The sequence below is a fragment of the Cannabis sativa genome, chromosome 7, assembly GCF_029168945.1.
Source record: "Cannabis sativa cultivar Pink pepper isolate KNU-18-1 chromosome 7, ASM2916894v1, whole genome shotgun sequence".
NCBI classification, from domain to species: domain Eukaryota; kingdom Viridiplantae; phylum Streptophyta; class Magnoliopsida; order Rosales; family Cannabaceae; genus Cannabis; species Cannabis sativa.
Window position 1 is genome coordinate 38,408,351 of NC_083607.1, and position 14,656 is coordinate 38,423,006.

The following is a 14,656-nucleotide window of genomic DNA, read 5'->3' on the forward strand; positions in this document are numbered from 1 at the left end:
ATATCAGGATTTAGATTCTTTTAATCTTAAGATCAACTACTGATATTGACTTGGAAAGATATGTATAACGGTAAGTTTGTAATATCTTAACTTAGTTGCAATATCGGTCCAGTCCAATGTATACTCCATACATTCGAAACTAGTATACTTTACTAATGTCCTGGAAAGAACATAACACTTACTCCAAGTGTAAGTACACATCATCGCTGATTATCACATTAGTGTAAACCCAATAACACTGATGAAACAGGGACCAAAACTTTTGATACATATGATCACAATCACATTCCACTGTGTTGACGATACTGTAATTGTGAATAAACATATGATCTGGATTTAGTTGATTTTGTGTGTATATGTAATAAACATATTTAAAACCATTAGCATGTAGAATTCATGCAAACATCAATCACTTCAAATTTCTTATATTGATAACTAATCAGATTGTAAAGAGTTTTATTTAGGGCATAAAACCCAACAAACTCCCACTTGCACTAATATAAAACAAACTGTGCAAATAGGTCAATCTGATGTCTTGATCTTGAGATCAAGTGTAGTATATTTGAATCCACCCAAACATCTGGAAACTAGTTCATAAAAACTCTTATGAAACATCCTTTACTATATGCTTTACTTATCAAGGGATACTGAAATCTTTACTGTTTTAAAAGTACATCTGAATAAACAGAAGACATATCTCTCATATTTTAAAATATGTAATTGAGATAATACAGTGTAGACTTTTCTTCAGTGATATAACTTTCTGGTATTTTCGAATAGACCAAGTTATAGTTCTTCTCTGGTAGAGCTTGAATTATTATACAATAATTCCTCTACCCCCAAAGTAAGCACCATCTTAAGAATTTCGAAATTATATGGTGAGATACAAGGATAACTGATATACAGTTCCTTAATATCTGACATATAGATCACTTTCATAAATCTTTCTTGAATATCTTCTAATGTTCCCTATTTGATTACATCTCAGATAGCTCCCACTCAATAACAGATGTCTGGTTAAATAATACTTTTAACCTCTGATTGTTTAGAGAGTTACCTAGTTGTGACTTTTGTATTAGTCTGAAACTTTAAGTCAAGACTAAGTCATCAACATAGCAGACTAGTATTTGAAGTGAAAAATACATGCCAGAGATAAAGTAATCAAAATTAAGATACCATCAAATTTTATAAGGATTAAGAATTCTTGGTTCAAGTCATTTGAATGGACTGAACTAGAGTTCTTTATCTTATTCTCATAATTCTGATAAGCTATTCCTATCCATGTGAATGGTTAGATTTGCTTTTCAGTATTGTTCTTAAGTACCTATCACAAGTATCAACCTAATGAAGATGGGTATAGAATTTTAAAATTCTCCCACTCAATTAAGGTAGTGTGAAACTTTAACAAAGAACTTTCAAAGGTATCAAACTTTTACTTACAACAGTAAAATCGGAATGGAACATACAATCAAGATCAAGAATTTATATTGATAATAGCTAACTCATTATATTACTTCCATGTTTAAAGAAAATATGTGTTACATAGGGAATTGTGGAATAAACTCCACCCCTAAGAATATACATATAGGGTACTATGGATAACCTCCACCCCTAAGTATATAGAGATTATGATCCACCCCTAAAGGTTGTAAAGATCATGATTCTCTTAGTGTGATAGAGTTTATGTGGAGTCGAATACTATTTAGAGTTCATTAGATATAAAAGATCGTTGAACTGCATAGTTTTCTTAACTTTTCTCCACCCCTATCAGATCATAAGATCCTTTTATTAAACAAATTCTTAATAATTGTATGAGAATTAACAATTATTAATAAACATAGAAATAGTTTCTAGTGTTTATTTAATATAACTCTATGAAGAGTTGTAAATATTATAGAATTTGCATCAATAATAAAAACACTTACACATACAAACATACAAATATAATGTGGTAATAATTGATGAAGATAAATTAAATGAAGCTCAATTTCATAAATTGCAATAGTAAATTTCGAAAATTAGAAGCTTAATTTATTAATAAAAAAATGTATTGCAACAATATGAGAGAAACAGGGATAAATATCCCTGACTAAAATTTGAAATCCAAATTGTCTTTAAACTAAAACAATTAATTCAAAAAAATTGAAGAGCTTCATCTTCATCTAGACGATTTCACCCTTGGTCCAGCTTTCTGATCCAACTCAATTGAGTTCAAGTAGCTTGGCCTATAAGAAGAAGAAAACAAATAAACAAAGTTTAGTCCAGAATCATAAATCCAATTGGATAATAATTCACTAAAACTCTTAAAGTTTATAAATGGAAATACCTTGTTTCTTTGCAAGAAGTTTAGGACACTGGGGTTTCCAATGACCTTTCTCATTGCAGTAGAAACACTTTCCTTTAAGTGTAGCATCACCAGCAGGAACAACCTTTTTATTCTTCATGGCTTTTGTTCGCTTCTTGGTGTTCTTCCACTTCTTCTTCGATTTGGGCTTTGAAGCAAAGGCAACATTTGCTTCAGGTTTTATCGTCCCATTACCATTCTCAGGATTGTGAGGTTTACTCCCTTTCTTCTTGGGTCCTCCAATCAAATTTTCATAAGTTTGAAGGTCATTGACTAATTCATGAAAGTCAATTTCCTTCTTATTCATGACATAATTTGATGCGTATGGTAGAAATGCTGGAGTCAGGCTATTCAAGATAAGACTTACTTGAGTAGCACTGTCCATTTCAGCACCATGATCCTGGGCTTCTTGGAAATAACTTGACATGAGGAGAACATGGTCACGCACGTTTTGATGAGGTTCCATCCGTGCGTTAATGTACTTCTTAGTCGCGTCAAAGCGTGACTCAAGTGACGCCTTACCGAATAGCTCATTCAACTTCGTCATAACTTCAGCAGCCTTCTCAGTTTTAGAAAACCGAGTTTTGAGGGTGTCAACCATGCTAGAAAGCATAAAGTATAGAGCTTTGTCATTTTCTTTCTGCCAACGCTCATACTTTTCTTTCACAGCTTTGGAAGCATTGTCCCCAGGCACTTCAGGTGACGGCTCAGTTAAAACAAACAAGGCACTTTCTCCTATGAGAGCAATATTAATGTTCTCATTCCACTTATTAAAGTTAGATCCATTCAGCTTGTTTTCAGTCAACAGTGATAACATGGGATTCATTTTGATAATACAGGATACTACAAAATAATAGAAATCAACAAATAGAAATTTAATAATGGTTTAACACACAAAATCAATTCAGAAATTATAAGCACATAGCAAGTAGGAATGATATGAGAAAATACTTAAAAAATTCAATCCTAAATAATTTCCAAGGTTTTCAACAAACTGATATCAGTGTCCCGTTTAGGCGAGAGTCAAAGCTACCATCCATTGAATAGAGTTGTCAGCTCATCTAAAATGTTAAACATTCTAGCAACCTTTTATTCGATCAAGATTTGAATCCAGCGTTGTCCCGTTTAGGCGAGAGTCAAGGCTATTCTATCTTATGAGCTTCTACCATTGTTTCACAATTTGCAAGTCAAATATGGTCGCCACCATTAGGGTGATCTATACCATATAAAACACTTACAAACCACTTATCATGCGAGATTAAACGGTGCGAAATTGCTAATGAACGTTCCTCCATTAGGGAGGATTACTCACTAAAACAAACGCGGTGTAAAACCCTCAATGGAGATCGAATATCTTAATAATAATAAAGCTCATTCTTTAAAATGTATTTTCTTTATTATTCTAATAAATAAATCTCATTAAATTCTAAATTAAGAATTAAAATTCAAAAATAAGAATTTAATATAATATTTATAAAATTATACTTAGATGGTGATTGAAATAAAATTAATTATTTCCATCTTAGTAATAATCTTAAATATAAATATTAAGGAAATTAATTTAAGTTGAATTAAATTAAAAAATTAGCAACTTAAAAATTTCCTTTGAGAATATATTTATTGAGTTCGAAAATTTAAAGTATATAAAAGAAATATACTATTTTCGAAAATAATAAAATAGGAAAGAAATACTTCAAGCAAAAATATCACCTATCTAGATTTTCTTTTGACTAGTTAATTCAATTTCTAATAATATATATATATATATATATTTTAAATTCATTTATTTTAAATTAATCAATTAAATGAGAAAAATCATTGATTGAAGTTGGCCCAAGAATTTAATTAAAATAAATAATTAATTTACAACTCAATCTATTTTTTCAAAAAAAAATTCGAAAATATTGCATAATTAAAATATAAATTTCGAAATTGATTAATAAAATAAAGAAAAATATATATTTTGAAAATTATTTAAATTTAAGTTGAAAAATTAAATTTCAACCTAAAAATAATTTTCTATTTAATTAAGTGTCATGAACAATCAATAAATATTTAAGTATCATGATGAAAATCAACTTAGATATTTAGATTTTTCAAGTTAATTAAATGTATTAAATCCAAGAAATGATAATTAAGTGTTGAGAAGGCTTAATTATTTATTTCTAGTTTAATACTAGGAAAAATATACTTAATAAAATTGTACCAAAATTAATTATTTAAATAATTAATTTCACAAAGTATAAGATTTTCCTATTTAAATATTAGAAATAATAAGTAGTCTAGAAATTACTATCTAGAAAATATCTTATTTGACTAAGTATCTTTTCAACAAAAATTTGAAAAATATCTAATTTAAGTTAGATAGAAAAAATCTAAAACTTAAATAATTTCAAATTTAGATTTAATTAAATATCAAAAATTAAGTTGTAACCACTTAATTTGAAGATATCTTTTTAAAGTTAATATTTGAAAAGATATTAACCAAAAAATATCTAAAATATTCCATTTTAAGTTAATATTTGAAAAGATATTAACTTAAAAAATATCTTAAGAATCTTTAATAACTAATGCCTAGGATTCCTCAACTTGATTTAAAATTTAAATCAAATATTCAAATTTAAGTTAGATAAGAAAAATCAGTTGATACAACTAATTTATAACTTAAATAGGAATATTTAATTAAATAAGCTCCAGAAAGAATCTTAGTTAGTTAAAATTCTATATTTAATTAAATACAAGAAAAATACAAATAGTTTGTCTAGAAATAATATCTAAACTAAAAGTATTTTTCTTAAAATTAACTTTAAAATATTAAAATGAAAATAAATTTTCATATATTTTAAAAGTTAATTATGTTGCTAATTCAATTTTATTAGGTCTAACTAATATAATTAACCTAGTACAGTTATTTAAATATGGCAAATGGGCCTTCACAATTGGGGTAGTTCATGTGAGGGGGTGCTGGGTTCAGTGTGTCGTACCCACTTCTATGGCTCCCAACTCTCACACAAGGCCCAAAAGAGAGGAATTTAACCTTAAAATAAATAACTGTTATTAATTGAATAGGTCCAATAACTAGATGGACCTAAATAAAATCTATCATGGTGTGACATTTTATTTAGCAACAACCTATATGTATCTATATTAAAACAAAATAAACATATAGGCTCACACAGGTACACACTTGGATGGATCCTATCATGTTGCTAGGTCATACACAGATGAAAGAAGATTGTAAAATTTACCTGTTACAAATTATTAACTTGACCAAGGGAGCCATCAGATCATTAGATCTGGCAAAAGTAACCATGGCTATTTGCAATCAAGTAATAATAGGTTTTAAAAACTTACACACAAGCTAAAACCACATACTCCTGCAACAAGGTTAGCTGGATAGTTGGAAGTAGGATTTATTTAATTTTAAATAAATAATTTCGAAAAATAAATAATTAAATAAAAAATATTTTAATTTTAAAAAAAATAAAAATAAAAAAACATTTTAATTTCGAAAAAAAATTTAAATTTCAAAATTTAAAAAAAATATTTAAAATTAAACCTACTTTTTGAAAAATTAGGTTTCAACCAACCTAAATATCATTTCAAAATTTGCTAACTACTTTTAAAAATTAAATGTTATTTTAAAAATAAAAATTAAATAAAAATTAGAAAAGATAAATGAAATATCTTATCAAATTTTTAAATTTAATTTAAATAAATAAAATAACAAAATTTAAAAGTTAGCAAAATATCTTACATCTATTTAAAATTACATGATTATAAATATCTTATTTCAAATTTAAATAAGGTCAAAATATCTAAAAAGATTTAATTTTAAAAAATATATATATAAAATCTGACCTTAAATTTAAAAATAAGATAAGATATAATCAAATTTAAAAATAAGATAGATTTTTAAGCAAGAAGATACATACTAATTCTATTCAAATTCAAATTAAACTAATATCTTGAATTAAATTTAAAAAATATTAAACTAATTCAAAATGATAATTAGAATTGAATTAGGAATAGTAATAGTATATATACAAAACTATACAAAAAATCGGAAGTTAATTCCATGAAAAAGCATGAAAAATCGAAGAAAAACGAAAAAATTGTGAACTGTACGGACAGTTTCGCGATCGCAGGAAAATTTCAGCACAACCCCGATTTTTTCAAATCTTCAAAAATTCATAACTAATTCAAATAAAATCGAAATTGAGTTCTGTAAAAGGCTAACTTGCTTAATTTTTTCCATACTATCCAATAAAAATAATTACAGAAATAGAATCGAATTATTTTTCACAAAAATTTACAAACATCAATCAATCATCAAATAACACTCAATACAACATGATACCATCCAAAAACAAACAAACAATCGTTTTAAAGTCCAAATTTCATGTAAGTAAATCAATTACCATGGCTCTGAGGCCAGTGGAGGCCAGTTGTTGGAAATTATTTTACCAAGATCTTAGATCTACTCACAAGTATGTTGTTTAAACATCCTAAATATGAACTTTCTAAAACGATAAATTAAACACATATAATGTTAAGAAAATCTTACATTGATGCAGCGGAATTAATGTCTCCTTCCACTCAGATCTCTAACCCTTGAATCCTTTCTGTAGCAGAGTATAATCAAGATCTGAGCCCGAATGTCCTTCTTCTTCAAGTTTGATCCTTCACAGTCTTCCAATCTATGATTGAGTTACTGCTTGCTGTGTGTGGGCACTTACTCTTTCACTAGGGTCACGAAAAAGATGAAGGGAAAAGAGAGAGGGATTTGGGCCAGGTATAGAAAGTGGGGAAGACTCAGTTTTTCTGAAGAGAGAAATTTCTGTCAGAAAGATGATCTGAAAACTTGTGATTTGACTGAGCCATCACTTTCTATTTATAGGCAACTACTAGGTTTAGGTTAGGATTTATTTGGCATTAAAATAATTTTAATATTAATTTGAAAAACTAACTTAAGTGGCCGGCCATGGTGTAGTATTGGGCCTCACTTAATTTTGCAGTTTTATCAAATTTTATCTCTATTTTCTCAAAAACGCAAATTTTCCAATTCTAACCTTTTAAATGCCAAAAATAATTATTTAATAACTAAAATACATTATTAAATAATATTGTCATTTAATTTCATTATTAATTAGACATATAAAGTCCATTAATAAATAAATAAATATACTTTCTCATTTAACCATTGTTATAATCTTATTGTGATTTAAAGATCCTCTATATAAATGATCTACATCGAGATGGGATTTCTTTACCGTTCTCACCCCTCAATGTATTTTGCCCCTTGAAACACTTAGCTACCTGTAAATGGTGTTTAGTGATCTAATGATTAGTCAGTTAAACAAGAGCTCATCCATTTACTTCTATTTGCTAAGCTCGAAGAAAATCATCACTTGACTTCTATACACCAGTAGAAGCTATAGATTCCATATTTATGTTCAGCACTCCCACTCAATCATACTACCATGTTCCCAAAATATACGTATCACCCTGACCCAAAAGTAGGCTTAACTAATAAATCAAAGAACATGAATAGCACTCCTAAGTTGAGCCCAAGCATATCAGGATTTAGATTCTTTTAATCTTAAGATCAACTACTGATATTGACTTGGAAAGATATGTATAACGGTAAGTTTGTAATATCTTAACTTAGTTGCAATATTGGTCCAGTCCAATGTATACTCCATACATTCGAAACTAGTATACTTTACTAATGTCCTGGAAAGAACATAACACTTACTCCAAGTGTAAGTACACATCATCGCTGATTATCACATTAGTGTAAACCTAATAACACTGATGAAACAGGGACCAAAACTTTTGATACATATGATCACAATCACATTCCACTGTGTTGACAATACTGTAATTGTGAATAAACATATGATCTGGATTTAGCTGATTTTGTGTGTATATGTAATAAACATATTTAAAACCATTAGCATGTAGAATTCATGCAAACATCAATCACTTCAAATTTCTTATATTGATAACTAATCAGATTGTAAAGAGTTTTATTTAGGGCATAAAACCCAACAAATATCTGTGCTGGAATATTAACGAGGCAAAGAGAGGAAGGATTTCAATTATCACAAGGTTATTAGCCTAAGAGTGAGATATTGCAAGTGAAATTGAAAAATAGAAAAAATATAAACAAACATATTATATATGTTGGGATATTATTTTGTCCCGTTATTGTACTTTCGCGGATTGTAATCCGTGATGTACGACAGCAGTCGATGAGGGAGTTATTTGATCTGACGGCTGAGATTGATCTAGGGTTAATTAGGGTTAAAAAGTAGAAACGTACCCTGACACTCGTTTAATGTACCCTGAGACCCATCTAATGTACCACGGAATACATTCCGTAAAAGTACATCACGGGACAAAATCATATTAGAGAGATATAAAGATAGATTTAGAGAGATAAAAATTACTAGAGATGAGGTGGGAGCGAATGAGAAAGAGAAAGGGAGAGACCATCTGCGACTGGCTAGAGTTTGGTTTGTGGAGGTGGAGCTGAGAGATGGCAGAGCGAGAGCCAAGAAAGGGTGCTTTCCTGTGACTGAGCCGAGAGAGAAGAGGGAAGAGAGGGAGGAGGACGAACGCTAGGACTGGGTTGAGCGTTTGGGAACATGGAGGCGAATATTTTTGGTTTTGGTCGAGATGTGCGAAGAGGATTAAAGATTAGGGTCGGGCTTAGGGTTTATGTGAGTGCTTCACGCTGTTGGATTTTATGTAATCTTCGGTCTTGGTTGAGAACCGACACTAAGAGGCTATTAAACTTTTTATTTTTAGTGTCGGTTCTAAACTGAGACTAAAACTAAAGAGGTCTTTTATTTTTAGTTTTTTTAAATCTTTTTTTATGTTTTAGTGTCGGTTGACTACTGACACTATTAAATTTTATAAATGTCAGTTGTAAACCGACACTTGAAACAGGGAATACTTTATAGTGTCAGTTTTTTGAATTAACCGATCTTTAAATTGACACTTAAATATATTTTGTAAAAATACAGCTATACAAGAAACAAAACGCGCTTATATATAAAAAAGGAGATATATTTGGGAATCTTTTCTTTATTTTACTAACATGCTTCCTCCCAAGAACACTTAGTGTCAGCTTAGTCTTCTACAGTCCAATCAGCCGCCACATTTAGTCATGTCTCTCTGAACGCGTCCTGCTTGACGCCCATCGTAAATGATCATTTTATACTTTAGGAACACAGCCATTTAGACTCTAGCTAGCCAAGAGGGATGTACTGAGATTCAATGTGGCATTCCTCCATCTCTACCTATAAATAAGGAGAAAAGTTAGTGTAAAAAGAATGGGAACTACTAAGGGGTTGTAACACTTCAAACTAATCCCTAAAAAATCCCATTGTAACAACCAAACTTTAAACATCAATATAAGTGACTCGTAGAGTAAGGCTCATTAATGCCCTAACCACGTAAAAAATCCTTCTCTCAATACCTTAATTAACAAATATTTAGTGAAATTTATGTAGTTGTCAAAAAACTCAGTAAATATTTTGGTGCTTTCATTGAGAGGTGCAGGAGGCTTTCATCCGTTGATTTCTTTTCCACAATGGTATTGACCAGAAATAACCAAAGACCTCCTTCATCACCCGATCTTCAAGCACGCTCTAAGGAAGATGTAGCCTCCTTGGTCGAAAGGAAAGAAGATAACACCAACGACCTGGATTATAGGAGAGAGAGCAATGTAGAAGACTATGAGGAGGATGAATACACTAAACTCATCTCTTTACGACTACAAGCCGCGGAACACGACATACATTTGGCTGAATAGAGGGAGGCCAATAAAAGAATGTAAGAAGTCATGGTTGCTATGAAGAAAGCAATGGCTACAGCAGGCCTCAATGTGGACTCTGCTGCCATACCACGCCACTTGACAATGAGGGAGAATGTCGTTCTCAATCACAAGAAAACCTGAAACAAAAAGAGCGGATACCAAATCCAATATAGTATCCTTCTGAAGAACCTCCCCTCTCAAAGGTCAATCCTACTATAGTACCTAGGGGGACCAAATAAATTGTGACCATTGAAAGGTGCGTTTTTTCCTCCCGCAAGGGAAAAGTTGGCAAGGAAATAGGCTCTCCCAAAGGAAGCCTAGACCCCAGGATTGTAGGGAATGCCAAAGTGTATTTTTGCTCCAAAGAAGTAATGAACGACATAATGCTAAAAGGTAAGGAAGATGAGCCCCTCTGATTTATTTAAGGGAAAGAATTTATTCCAATCAGGGAGATCTCAAAAATCAAATAAACATCCAAAGAAGCGAATAAACGCCGTAGTAGGACGTCCTAAACAAGGTTATATTAGCTGAACTGGCCTTCGTTAAGAAGGATTTATTAAAAGTGTTCTGGAGACAAAGAGGTGATGATTCTGACTCCAACAATGATGACCGAGAATCGTGAGCTAAGAATGAGTTAGAAGTAGAGCTTCTCAATAGGGTTGTGACAGTGTTACGTGTCAGTTCTTGACCTCAAATTTGGCCAACCGATAGTGGAGTCGTATTTATGACTGATATCAATATGTGTACACAATAAGAACAAGTAAATAAAAGGGACACAATATTTTTATAGAGGTTCAGCCCCCTAAGTTAGTGGGTAGTGATCTACTCCCCTTTTGGTTGTATATATATTAAAGATAATCAATACAAGAAAATTACCTTATCTCGATGGTTAAGAACCCGCGAGATAGACCTATCTAGGCAGTTATCGATCGTCGAGGATCTGACCATCGACATAGAGATGTTGACCTATTTCAGAGTTAGAGAACCGCCGAGATAGGGTACAAAATATAACTGCCGAGATAAGTGTGCCACATGCTTTCATATTTCTACAATGTCGACGCTAGAACCGCCGAGATAGGATAGCAATCTCGGCAGTTTCTTCTGAACCGCCGAGATTGTTATTCTATATCAGCAGTTAAGAACCCACGAGATAAGTTAATGACGACGGTTTGTTAAGAACCTCCGTAATTGATTTTAGGACTAAAAATATATATTTTTTTAACATTTTCCCCTGCATTAGTAGTGAAAATATATACAATATGTTCTAATTAAATTTTCCCCTGTATCTAATCAAATTCATAAGATATCAATTTTACATATAAAAATTTTGTTAAGGGTTATATGTATGACAACTACATGTTCTAAATTTATAAATCTAATTAAATTTTCCCTTGTATCTATTCTTCACGCACAGTGTTAATATCATCTATTGTATACTCGGTCTTACCATCACACTGCAATATAAGAGTAAATCAATATGTTAGTTTATTGATAAATAAAATTGATCAAATTTAAAAGAATATATTAATTACTTATGTGTTTCGAAAGATATTCTTTTGGATTTTTGCCATAGTTAAATCTCTCATTAGCCGCATGATGTAAAAATCGCACACAGTGTCATTAAGTTACCTAGGTTCCTACATATAATATAATATGTATCAATATTTGATTTATACATAAAATAAATGATCAAATAAAATACTTTTCAATTTTAGAATCATACCTTCACTGGGAACCAAATTATTTTCTACTCTTTCCTCTTGGATTGAAAGCATCATTTATGCCAAATGCCATTAACAATAAAATAAATTTTCGATTAGACAATATAATAATTTATTAACATTTTAAGATTTGCATCTTAGGTAAAGTTAATGTAAAACTTACGTTCTAGCCATAATCAAAGCATCCTCTCTTGGATCGCTACCGGCCGGATCGTAGAAATAACATTCTTTGCTGAATGGAAAATGATTATCCACATCCAATGTAATCTGTATAAATACATATGATGTCATTATTTACTATTTGAAAATAAAAAATTAAAAATCAAAGGATAACACTATCACTCACCCGAAGTTATACGGTACACATAAGAACATCCTTTTGTCTGCTATTCCTAAGCTTTCAGACAAAAATCTGGCTCGATTCTCAGTATTATATATTTTTGTAGCAAACTTTGAAGGGTCCATGAACAAAGTGTTGAGCGATTTTCAACTTGACAAGCTCGTTATATAGGCCTCTACATAATCAAAATAACATATTAATTATAATTATTTTAAGTAACGAACAAATTAATTAGAACACTATATATTTACCTCATACATAGTGAGATGACATATGCACTGATTTCTTGAAGATGCATAAACTGTGTAATATCATCCCTATCAAGATAAATGGGTGACAGTGATTTTCCAAAGACATCATCAGGCGCTGTAATTGTGCACGTCAAAGAACCTTTTTGCTTCAAAATTATTTTGCCCAACTAAGCAAACTTTTTGGAAAGTGACTTACAATGTTGATATCATTGGGCCTTAGACTTGATGTTTTGACACTAGATGATGATGATGGTATGTCTTTTTACCTTGCGGTTTGGTTGTAGGTGCTATTGGTGAACTATGGCTCTTCTTTCGTCTTGTTATTTTAATCCTTAGTCGTGATGGTGTCTACAAATGACCAATTATATTAGAAAGTGATACAATTGACTAACATATAGTAAAATTAAGATATATATGTTACCTCAAATCCTTTCAAGACTAAATGTTTTGGCCATGAGAGTAAAGCACCATTGCATCTCCTACTTTGATAATCTCATCTAATATTGGATTTGGTATGTAACACCCTAACTAATATAGGCGTGCTAGCGTGATTTCAAACGTATTGTGCAGCTCGTTGCTAATCAACGAGATTAACAAAAAATGTGATTAATTAAAAAGAAACTTAAAGTATTACATATATAAAATCCCGGGATCCCATTTACAAAATACATTTATAAAAGTTTGCTATACACATATACAAAAGTTTTGTCACCGAGCAACTATACAGCAAAAGGCCCTGATGTCCCAAAGATCGTACGCTCTAGGCCTAACCACCCTGACATGTACAATCTTCACATGCTCACTCTCACGGCTCCTCAGCTTTAGCCTTGCCCTTACCTACACATGGAAATAGCACTGTGAGTCGACAAACTCAGTAAAAAAAGCATACTATAAAACATACTAATATCCCAGGTTATAACTTGGCGCCCATACACCCGATCATAACCCTATCTCTGTGTCCCACACGGTATTGAGTCTAGAACGTTCATACGACAATACTATCGACCATAATGTCAGCCTATACTCAATATGCTAGTCATACTCTAGCCATATTGATGTGACAACATCGATCAGTATTTTAGCCAACATACTCTAGACATTATACTAATCTTACCTCAATTCCAAATTCAGGTGTGCCGGTCAACCTGAGTGGAACAACTTCTCAGCGAATTATAGGCTCCTAAATCACATCGATAACAACATGTATAAGTGACACGCTAAATCACAACTGGGACTTAGGTTTTAAACAAAAACCCTATTTACTGCAACTTAATATGGCAGTACCCTAAACTAGCAGGGAACTAACCAACCAGAAACCAGAAACTAACACGAAACGACAACCTAAATTTTTTCGGAAACCCTGTTGCAAAAATCGATTACTTGGTTTTACAGGTACCTGTAAAATCGGTTAGCCGGTTTTCTCCAAAAAAACCAAATAAATTCAAACCCTAACCAAATCGTTACCAAACCTTATCAAACCTTCCAGACCTGCATAATATACCCCAATTGACATAAACCAAGCAATAAAACTAGTACCCAAGCTCAGAATCGAATTTCACCATTAAAGCTCCAAGTTTGAGTTGTAAAACTTAAAACTTGATGAAACTTACTAACAACAATTAAACCAAGCTTAAATCAACATTTCTAAACATAATTTAACTTCAGAAATCAATAACAAACACTAACAGCAACTACAGCAGCTATAAACTCAAAAACATGCATAATCCATTTCAAAAAATTCAAGAAACTTAAGAAAGTGAAGACAAGAGTTTACCTAGAGCTTAATAACACTCAAATCCTGCTGAAACTAGCTTGAATGGAGGAAAGATACAGCAAACCCTAGCTGCTTCTAGGTGGATTTGAAAGAGAGAGAGAGAGAGTTGAGAGAGAAAATGCTTTCATTTTCAAATTTTCTATTTTTGTAAAATGGATAAAACGTTGCTTTATTAACAAAATAATATCACCTTAGAACTCATAAAAATTTAGATTATTAATTAAAACTAAGTCCACTGAAGGACAAAACACAAATGGACAAAAGACCAAATTGCCCTTGCCCACACTAAACCATCATAAATCACTTAGGGGTATTTTTGGTAAATTCTAAAATCCCAACTATTCCCGACATTCCCAATGTCTAGCTATATTGTCCCGCTATACTAAAAATACGAGGAT

At 31.3% G+C, this 14,656-nt stretch overlaps 1 protein-coding gene across 1 annotated transcript in view; it reads left to right on the forward strand.

The window, feature by feature from the left end:
• LOC133039707 (uncharacterized) overlaps positions 1 to 10,169 on the forward strand; it is a 30,539-nt gene extending 20,370 nt beyond the window's left edge. Inside the window, exon 4 of the mRNA XM_061118628.1 lies at positions 9,917 to 10,169. Coding sequence (XP_060974611.1) covers positions 9,917 to 10,169 — 253 coding nt within the window. The remainder of the gene's footprint in view (positions 1 to 9,916) is intronic.
• Positions 10,170 to 14,656: the final 4,487 nt, after the last annotated feature.